This window comes from Mus pahari, chromosome 3 (genome assembly GCF_900095145.1).
Source record: "Mus pahari chromosome 3, PAHARI_EIJ_v1.1, whole genome shotgun sequence".
Lineage (NCBI taxonomy): Eukaryota > Metazoa > Chordata > Mammalia > Rodentia > Muridae > Mus > Mus pahari.
This window is the reverse complement of record NC_034592.1, coordinates 1,450,906-1,461,235: the sequence shown is the minus strand read 5'-3', so window position 1 is coordinate 1,461,235 and position 10,330 is coordinate 1,450,906. Positions and strand designations below refer to the sequence as shown.

At 37.0% G+C, this 10,330-nt stretch overlaps 1 protein-coding gene across 2 annotated transcripts in view; it reads left to right on the top strand.

Annotated features, from left to right (window-relative positions):
• Nucleotides 1–10,116, top strand: part of Trdmt1 (tRNA aspartic acid methyltransferase 1) — a 32,662-nt gene extending 22,546 nt beyond the window's left edge. For both annotated transcript variants that reach the window (XM_021194591.2, XM_029536581.1), the window contains 4 exons: nucleotides 1,058–1,401; nucleotides 4,446–4,503; nucleotides 5,018–5,147; nucleotides 9,876–10,116. In XM_021194591.2, coding sequence (XP_021050250.1) covers nucleotides 1,058–1,401; nucleotides 4,446–4,503; nucleotides 5,018–5,147; nucleotides 9,876–10,048 — 705 coding nt within the window. In that variant the 3' untranslated portion in view covers nucleotides 10,049–10,116. The remainder of the gene's footprint in view (nucleotides 1–1,057; nucleotides 1,402–4,445; nucleotides 4,504–5,017; nucleotides 5,148–9,875) is intronic.
• The last annotated feature ends 214 nt before the right edge of the window (nucleotides 10,117–10,330 follow it).

Below are 10,330 nucleotides of genomic sequence, written 5' to 3'. Positions count from 1 at the left end.
AAGGGGTCTGCAACCCTATAGGTGGAACAACAATATGAACTAACCAGCACCCCCAGAGCTCATGTCTCTAGCTGCATATGTAGCAGAAGATGGCCTAGTCATCCATCATTGGGAAGAGAGGTCCCTTGGTCTTGCAAACTTTATATGTCTCAGTACAGGGGAACACCAGGGCCAAGAAGGAGGAGTTGGTGGGTAGCTAAGCGGAGGGGGGGTGGTGGTGGTGGTATAGGGGACTTTGGGGATAGCATTTAAAATGTAAATGAAGTAAATACCTAATAAAAATTGGGGGGAAAATAATAATAATAATAATAATAATAATAATAATAATAATAATAATAATAATAAAGAAATGAAGAAAGATAACAGAGTTTCAGTGGCTCAATAAACTTGACTCTGTATCACCACCACGAATAAAGCTCAGCAGCCAGCCAGTCCTACTAGTGAGGGCCAGTTCTGCTGTTTGATTCCCCTGTGATAGACATTCTTTCCCATATTAGACAGTTCCAGAAACAATGTAAAAAGTATATTAAGGAAGATGAAATCACTAACAATTTCTTGAATATTTTTTCATTTATAAAATAGAAGTTTCTATAAGATTATGAATTTCAGAAGAGTCCCCGACCTACCTTCACCCTCCATGGGACATATGTATTTTCAGTAAAAAACAGTTTGGTTTTAGATTTGAAGATACTTCTGTACTTCCTTTTTAATGAAGGAATTTGGTAAACTTTAGTTCCGTGTACATTTTCCAGTTTTACTTTTACATTTCTGTTTCAACAGTGCTACCATGTTTAAATTTTGTGAGTTTTTCCATTAGTAAGTACAATAAACACAAATTCTGAGAAGTAAATCCTTGGAAGCTCACTTGTTATGTGACTGGATGACTATTAACTTCGGACAATAACTTGTCAATAGAAGCAAACTTTAATGTTTTTAACATCAACCTTATAAAAGCTAAAAGGTTTGCATGGGTCTAGTTAAAATTATTGATTTATTTCTTATTTTAAATAAAACTTTGACAGTTTCTGTATTTTTTTTTTTTTTAATTTAATGCCAGATACTGATGGAGTTTCCTAAAACTGTAACTGTTGAGCCACAAAAACATGCAGTAGTTGAAGAAAGTAAGCCAAGAGCGAAGAGAACTGGACCACATATCTGCGCTGAGAGCAGCAGCACACAGTGTTCCGGGAAAGATCCCATTCTCTTTAAGCTTGAAACTGTACAAGAACGGGACAGGAAACACCAACAAGACAGTGACCTCTCTGTGCAGATGCTGAAAGACTTCCTTGAGGATGGCGACACAGATCAGTACCTTCTACCACCAAAGTTATTGCTGCGATATGCTCTCTTACTAGATATCGTTAAGCCCACGTCCAGAAGGTCCATGTGCTTTACTAAAGGGTAAGTTTGAAAGAGGCCCCTTCTGTGCTGTGTCTAGAAGAATTGTGTTTCCTAGCTAGTCTTTAAGTTCTTCTCAGAACAAGAAGTGTTTTATACCACGTTTCTCTTAGACTGACTTTATCCCCATTTGCCAGTAGAACAGTGAACATTCCTTGTGCAGGACATTCTGTGCACCACCCACAGAGTGGTCACGAAAGACAAGGCCATTTGTGCATAACCTTTGTACAGATTAAATACTTGTGTTAACATGATTTCTACAGTTTGTGAATTGTTAATTTTATTACTTATCTTTCTGTGAGACACATTAAACCTCAAGAGTGATGTCTATCAGTGTATTTAAAAAATTATATCTTAATCTAAAGAAATAAAATTGAATTATCCAGTTAGAATTTAAGACTTAAAACTCATTTAGGTTTTTATGTGTAGGAATATACTGTAGCTGTCTTCAGACACACCAGAAGAGGGCATCAGATCACATTCCAGATGGTTGTGAGCCACCATGTGGTTGCTGGGAATTGAAATCAGGATCTCTGGAAGAGCGGTGGGTGCTCTTAACTGCTGAACCATCTCACCAGCCCTCATTTAGGTTTTTAAATAAAATAATATAGCCTCATATTTCAGAACTTAAGTTACTAAGATTATAAAACCCCCTACTACATATGTCTGTTGACTGTGCCCTATCTATGGCCACCAACCTGTAATATCAGTGTACTGCATGGCCCTCCAAAGGGGTTGTTGCTAATATTGCTTCCTGGACCAAACACAAAAAAGCCTTTTCTTATCATGGCTGCCAGTTCTCCTAAGATCCCAGCCAAAACCAAGGCATGATTCCATCAATGTTAACTTTCAGGAACCAGTGAGTTTATCAGGCTTCTTTCTATAGCATGTATGAGGGCTTACTTTCAGTGGTAGGATTCTCCTGCCTCCCAGCAGACTAAGCCTGGAAAGTCTTTACCCAGTAGGGATGACTGACAGGTTGCCTGTATCTACACAGATAGAAGACGCTTCATCTAGTCTCCCCTGGCTTATATACTCTCGCCCTCCCTAGGTCTTGTGCAGTTAAGACAGAGTTACACAGAACATGTAGCAGGGAGCAGTTAGATGCTCAGGGAAAGTCTGTGACCCTCCCCACCCTCCATGAGGGGCAAAACAGTCAATAGACCCAGCTGGGTAGGTTATCTTTTTAAGAGGGCACAGAGGAATTTCCAAAATGGTGACTGCTGGCTTGGAAGATAATCACAACCTTTGGATATTGTTGCATGGCAATATGAAAAATCCTTTTTGTGTTCATGGTAAAAGAGGTTCAAAATTTGTTTTATTGGTTTCCTATTGTTGAACATTTAGGGTTTTGCTCTGGGTTTCTTGACTTATGACAACTTTTTGGCAGTTTTTCAAGAACTTAGACTGATGGGGCATACTGGGCATTTTAGGATAAAAAGTTATAGGCCCTGTCTCTGCTTCGTGTATTATCTTCAAATGGGTAGGCAGTTGTGTGATATGACAAGTCAAACCTTCCTCCTCCTCCTCCTCCTGCTCCTCCTCCTCCTTATTCTTTTGCTGCTAGTTTTCTGTCTGTGGAAAAGGCAGGGCTGTTCTACAGCCATGTAGACTCACTTTGATTTTATGATCTGTCTTGTGCTTCTAGGAGAAAGGATTTATCACTTTAAGAAGATTCCACTCAGCTGTTGTCTATTACCAAGTCCAATAGGTTCTGTTTAGGACTCTCATAAAATAGTGCTTATCAATTTTGTAATAAAAAGCAACCTTGATATTCTTTTTATAATAAGATGACATAAAGTAAACCTTACTGTGGCTCTCTCTTCTGCTAAATATAGTGTGCATGCTCATGCGCACAAGCACACACACACACACACACACACACACACACACGTTTAACTATGTAGAGCATATGAAAAGGTGGTGTAGAACATTTATTTTTCCCGATGTATTTTTCTAATTTTTATTTTAAATTGTCCTTATTATGAAAAGAGAGTGCTCATATAATGGAAAGCCAGCTTGGCAATGCGCCTTTCATTTCTGAAATATTTTATATTTCTTATATAAGTTTTACCTAGTTAATTCTTAAATGAAAATGATAGTGAAAGAGTAAAGGTCTAATGAGACTTAAACTCAGGCTCAGTGGACTATGTATATGTAGTATTAGAGAGCAGGTTTGGGATACTGAGAAGAAATTATAATTCAGGTGTTATAAAAATAATAGTAATGATATGTTTTTAGCTATACATTTGGTTTAATGTGGCAGGGACCTCTATAGTATAGTTTGTATTTTCTAGCAAGGAACATAGCAGATATAACAATTAATATAAAAATACTAAGACACCATTCAGTGATGTTTATACAACACAAATGCCAAATTTAGTTTTTGAGAAGCTTAAATAGAATTTTATCTTATCTTAAATTAGAAAGCACATTTCTATGATACTATTCAAAATATTTCAGAAAAATATAAATGTATATCATTCCATAAATATTTTATCACTTAAAAATATTTTTTAGAAAAAGATCTTAGGTGATTCCCTGTTGAATACAGTGTTTCTAATAAGCATAGGGCCCCAATAAGAACCAAGAACGCATGTAAATATAGCTAGGCATGGTGGCATTCGCTGTGTTCTCAGCTCTGGGGAAGTGATCCCCAGATTCGTGTGCCTTGCTGGCTGGACAACTTAACCTGTTTGATCTGTTTGATACCAGTGAGAAAGCCTGCCTCCAAAAACTTTGGATTGTGCTTGAAGGCATGACAGCCAGGGTTGTCCTTGGAATTCCACACACATGCATGTACATGCACGCCTGCATACCCATAAACAGACACAGGCACTCACCAAAAAAACCACACACTCACACATGAACACACACATACTCACAAACACCCACGCATAAACACACACAGTCACGCATAAACACACACAGTCATGCATAAACACACACACATGAACACATATACTTATGCATAAACACACACATACACACAAAGTAATATTTTTAATACTTTAATATCTTATTTGGCATTCGTGTTACTTTTCCAGGTATGGGAGCTACATAGAGGGGACAGGCTCCGTGTTACAGACTGCAGAGGATGTGCAGGTACAGTGTATGGTTTTAAGCTCAAACTTTGCATTCAGTGACATTATGTTTAACATTTAAGTATACCAAAATAATTTTAAATGTTCAACTGATGGTGGCAATATATTTTACTTAACCACACAGACACAATTTCTTTTCTGTGAAGTGATTTTTTGCTTGTTGATTTTCTTGTTAGCATTATGAAGTTGACTTCATTAGTTGACTCAGTTTTCTATAACTTTTAGTAATTTTTTATTTATATATTTACTAATATGTTTTAGTCTTAAGGTATCAACAATGACAGATAAACTGAAAATGATCCTACTCTGTTATGGGAGTCTTCTTTCTCGAAATCTGTTGTTATTATCCAGCCAATTATACAATTGTTGCACAGAAATATTTTGCTTATACCTTCTGCTACTGTGCGGCACTGCAGACTCCTTCTCCACTGTTCTAACCCTGCCTAACAACTGGAACTCTTGTCTGGTCATACAGAACTTTTTCATTTCTTTTGGATTTTTTTTTTTTTTAACAGATTGAGAATATCTACAAATCTCTTACTGATTTGCCACCAGAAGAAAAGATGGCTAAGTTGTCAATGCTTAAACTGCGATATTTCACACCTAAAGAAATTGCAAATCTCCAGGGATTTCCTCCAGAATTTGGTATGTGGATCCGTGTAGAGCACAAGTTTACTTCATTAAAGCTCTCAGCCCTTCTTGGGAACTCGTGTGGATATTGTATGAGTGCATCCCTGCTGCACTCCTGAGAGAGGTGAGGGTGTGAACGCCCCCATTCTATTCCGCTAACGTTTCAGGCACTTTCCTGCTTTGTCTTCACTTCACTCTTGTCTCAGTCAGTTCCCATCTCACCTTATTTTCCCTCTCCCTGAAGCCCAGTAATGAGTAGGTGTCCACTCAGGCTGCGGGCAGAATGGTAGTTACTAACCTCCTCAGATGGTTGATAGAATTCCCTTTCTACTGAAGTTCTTGTTTCCATACGTCTGATTTTGGTAACTCCACACTAGACTGGGGGCAGGGGGTTCCCTTCAATAGGCTTATTTTGTTGTTATCGTTATTAACTGAGGCCTCACTTGTACTTGACCAAGCAAGCTACATTCCCCAGCTCTTCCCTTTGTGTTTATTTATATTGAGACAGGCTTTCTAAGTTGACTAGACTAATCATGAGCCTGCTCTCTAGCCCTACCGGTCCTTACACTCATTATCCTCCTGCTTCATCCCCTTCAGTATCTGGAATTAGGTGGTACAACCAGGCTTGGGGCCAACTGGGCTCAGTTGGCTTTTTCTAATGAAGGTAAAGGGTAGTTGAGTTGACTAGTTGTGGGATAAGGGTTCTGTTTGTGGGTTCCCCCACCCTACCCCGGTTTGGCAAAGATATATTCTTTTCAATTATTTGCCTTTGTTCTCCACTGTAAGGAATGTAAGGGGCCTTAGGGGATCTACAGCAGGGGAGTTCACAAACAAAAGCAAAGATAAAGGGAAGGCAAAGTCCTAACTCCACTGCAGTGCAGGAAATGCAGGGATTAGCCCCAGGAGGCCTTGGACACTGCCCTGTGTGTGCTTACCTTGCCCCAAGACCTCCCCCTCCCCCAGTTCCATTGCTACCCGCACTCTCAGCACTAAGAGATAGATCCACGTTTTCTTACACCAAGGTCTCAAAGTGCTCTCCATATCTGGCTAAATAGGCAAAGGGAAAGATAACCTACCCATCTGCTCCAGGGCAAGCAGAGGGAGGCCTGCCTTAATTCAGAAAAGAAAAGATTACTATTTTTTCTTCTTGGTCATCTCATTCAGTCCTCAGCGATTTAGAGATTGTTTCTGGAAAAAGGCACAAACTTCCCTCGTCTTGGTTTATGTCAAGAAGTGAGAAAAGTGTAGAAGAGGAGCAGAGGGGTGGAATCAGCTCTGCTGCCAGTCGGCTTCCTAGCCACTGTCTCCCCGGGTTTCAAACAATAAGATGTACTCTCCATACTACTTACAAGGAAACCTTGGTTGTCTAAGTAAAATAGATTCCTCAGGCTCAGTATACTGATTATTTTACACCTAGCGCTGTAGTTACTTAGGTAATATTAAAACTTGGTAATGGGTGTGGAGGGGTGGGACCAGCGTCAGATCATGCTACAGGAGTTTTTGCTTGTTTTACCTTACATTAACTTTTCTGTTTTAGCTTATAAAATAAAAATTGTAAAGTATAGGTAATTATAACACTTAGTTTATGAAGTATTATGACAGTAGAATGAGTTAGTGTATTTAGATGCTTGTATAATATCCTACACAAGAAAGAATATATAAGTTTTAATTTTTAAAATATAGAGGAATAATTTAAAAATATTTCTTTATTTACTCACTTTGTGTGTGTGCATGCATGCTTACTCTCATATGTACACCTGCCATGATGTGTATGTAGGTCAGAGGGTAGCTTGCAGCAGTTGGTTCTATCTTTTTACCTTGTGTGTGCCATGAAATCATGTCTATAGGCTTAGTGGCAATGAGCCATCCTATGAGCTCCAAAGATAGCTAATTTTTATTTTGTAAAGTTCATAAATACTTTTTGCTTTAAAATTTGAAGTGAGTAAAATAGAATTTCTTGAGGTTCTTCATATATATGCATACGCATACAAAATGTATGAAGAATCTTTTAATTTTTATTTCATTTAATTTTTTAAAATTTAGATCAAACTATATCCTTGTTCTTTTTCAAATTCATGGCCCCTTTTCTGTTATTGTTCCATATTTTAATTGCTGAATGCTCTTTTAAAATATGCGCTGTACTTGTGTTGACAGTTTTGCCCAGCTCTTACTGTAGACCATCACACAACTGTCCTTCATGTGTGTTTCCAACATTATCGGCTGTGGGCACAAAAATGGACATCGTCTGAGCCATTTGTCCTCTGGCAACAATGGATTTCTATCGCTGTTTCTCTTCCTTTTGTCCTGGTGTCTTGTAACTGCCTGCTTGTGTGTGAGTGTGACTAGCTTGCTGTGTGTGAGTGTAACTAGCTTGCTGTGTGTGAGTGTGACTAGCTTGCTGTGTGTGAGTGTGACTAGCTTGCTGTGTGTGAGTGTGACTAGCTTGCTGTGTGTGAGTGTNGTGAGTGTGACTAGCTTGCTGTGTGTGAGTGTGACTAGCTTGCTGTGTGTGAGTGTGACTAGCTTGCTGTGTGTGAGTGTGACTAGCTTGCTGTGGCAGAGACACAGAGGATCTGCTGGGCGACAGCTGCTCCTTGACCTTGTGCTTCCTATGTGGCTTTGGTTTTGAAGACATCATTACTTTAATACATTTAAAATTTAAAAACAACACCTTTTAAGTTAAAAACTATATAAATTTTCCACCACTTAGTTTAGACTTTAATATCAGTATAAAACAAAATTCTGTTTCTAAACTCACTTTTTCCTTTAGTGTAGTCTTAATATTACTAAGGGCCCTTCCCTAGGATTGTGTAAAAGATTGTCTATAAACACATTTCTACTCCTGGTTATTTGGAACTAAATAGTCTTTGATATTACTAATATGCTTGCCTCTGGCTTATTATATGTAGGATATAAGCTTTACAGTTCTGCTCAGTTGTAGCTGACAGTTTTATTATAGTAATTACTGTTATCTTATTGCAATCAATACAGAGTGTAGTATTGGTAAAACAACTTCACCTAATGGTTCTTCATTACAAATGTATGAAACTGTACTATTCTTAATGCTCCTTAATTATTTCCTTTATCTTATTGGATAATTTTTTTTCTTCACTTGTTATTTCAAAGCACACTGAATGTGATTAAATCAGATAGGAGAAAATCAGTTTATGGAAGCAAACTGTGAAAACCAGTTCTATACAGAACATATAAAGAACTCTTACAACTTAACAAATGGAAAATAATCCAACTTAAAAATGTGAAAATGAGGGCCTGGAGAGATGGCTAAGCAGATAAGAGCATTGACTGCTCTTCCAGAAGCCGTGGGTTCAATTCCCAGATCCACATGGCTCACAACTGTCTGTAGCTCCAGTTCCAGAGGATCTGACACCCTCACAGAGGCATGCATGCAGGCAAAAAATAAAAATAAAAAGATTTTAAAAATCACTGCACATATAAATATTTTTAAAAAGTAAAAATGATTTGAATATGCATTTTTTCAAAGATAGGCAGATAGCTAATAAACACAAAGAGAATGTTTAACATCATTAGATATTAGAGAAATGTCAGTAAATCGCAGTGCAACATTACTTTATATCCACCAGAGTGAAGGAAAATAGTGCTAACATCTCTACAAACATTAAACATAATATAAATAATAAACATAAAATATTAAACATAAAAAATAAATAATAATAAAATATTAAACATAATATATAGTCAGCATACTTATCCTCTGGATACTTATCCAAGGAAAAACCTTCATAATATGTGTATATTATATGTAATATTCCAAAGTGGAAACAACTCATATCTCTACCAATTAGGATAGATAAGTAAAGTATGTTTTATTCATTAAAAATATTATTAAGTAATAAAAAGTAAGTACTAGAACTTGCTGAAATGTTAATGAACCTTAAAAAAATATTATGATGACTATAAAAAGGCAGGTATAAACATGTCGCCTGACTCCATTTATGTGAAACTAGGGTAGCCAACTCTGCAGTGCCATCAAGAGGTAGAGCTGGGGGGGGGCAAAGGGAAGGAAGAGGGAGGGACTGTGATGGGACAGGGGCTTTTTAGAGCTTGGGGTTTTGTTGTTGTTATTGTTTTGTTTGTTTGCTTTGCTTTTTTATTTTGAAGTAATAAAAATTAAGATGCTTGTAAATTTAACCCTCAAATGTCTGAACCATATATTTTTAAAAGGTAAATTTTATGGGATGTGACTTAGAGCGCTATAAGAGTACTGTTAAGTAAAAGAAATTACCAAGAAAAATAGGAGCGACCATCTTCCCAAAGTGTATTAACACGTATGTTTCTGTAAACCTTAACCATACTCTGATATCATGTGATATAATTGTGTTATACAGCACCTCGCTATGTTGTCATCATAGAATGATGCTCTACAGTATTTTGGTCTCCAAATTCTCATTTATTAGTAAAACTTCATGAGCATATTAGCAATTTACCACCTTTTGTGTTTTAATAATGAGTATACTCTCTGAGAATTGTGTCCTTAGGCAATTTCATCATTGTGTGAGCATCAAAGAGTACACATACACACTCACAACTACAGTGTCACAAGGTGATACATTGTGTAGGCCCTTCGTATAACAGACCTACATTGACCATGAAGGCATGTGTGTATTTATAAAATAAACAGTGTGCTTTTACTAAAAGGAATCTTTTATTTCTGGAAATTGGGATCACAAGTGATTGCGTTGTAATGCCACCTCTGTTTTCTAGGCTTTCCTGAGAAGACAACAGTGAAGCAGCGGTACCGGCTGCTTGGCAATAGCCTCAACGTGCATGTAGTAGCAAAACTCCTCACAGTCCTGTGTGAAGGATTTGGAAATGCCTCTGAGAGCTGTCACAAGATGCCTCGAATTCTAGACAGTAATTCCAAGATTCTATCTTGAACTAATTCTTATAGAATTCAACTAAATTATTTTAATAGCATTTTAATGGATAATTCAGTGGGAACTTAAATGTGTACATCAAATTGTTTCCTTAAATTTATATTACTGTATTTGATAAACTTCACATTGCTGTTTTTGCTTTATGGATAAATATTTTTATAAAGCTTTTAAACTTGTGTATTAAATATCTTTTATATTATGTTATAAACAAATTTAAGAATGCTTGAATTTTATATGTATTAGTACTTTATCAAGTATGACATGAATAATATAATGATCCTT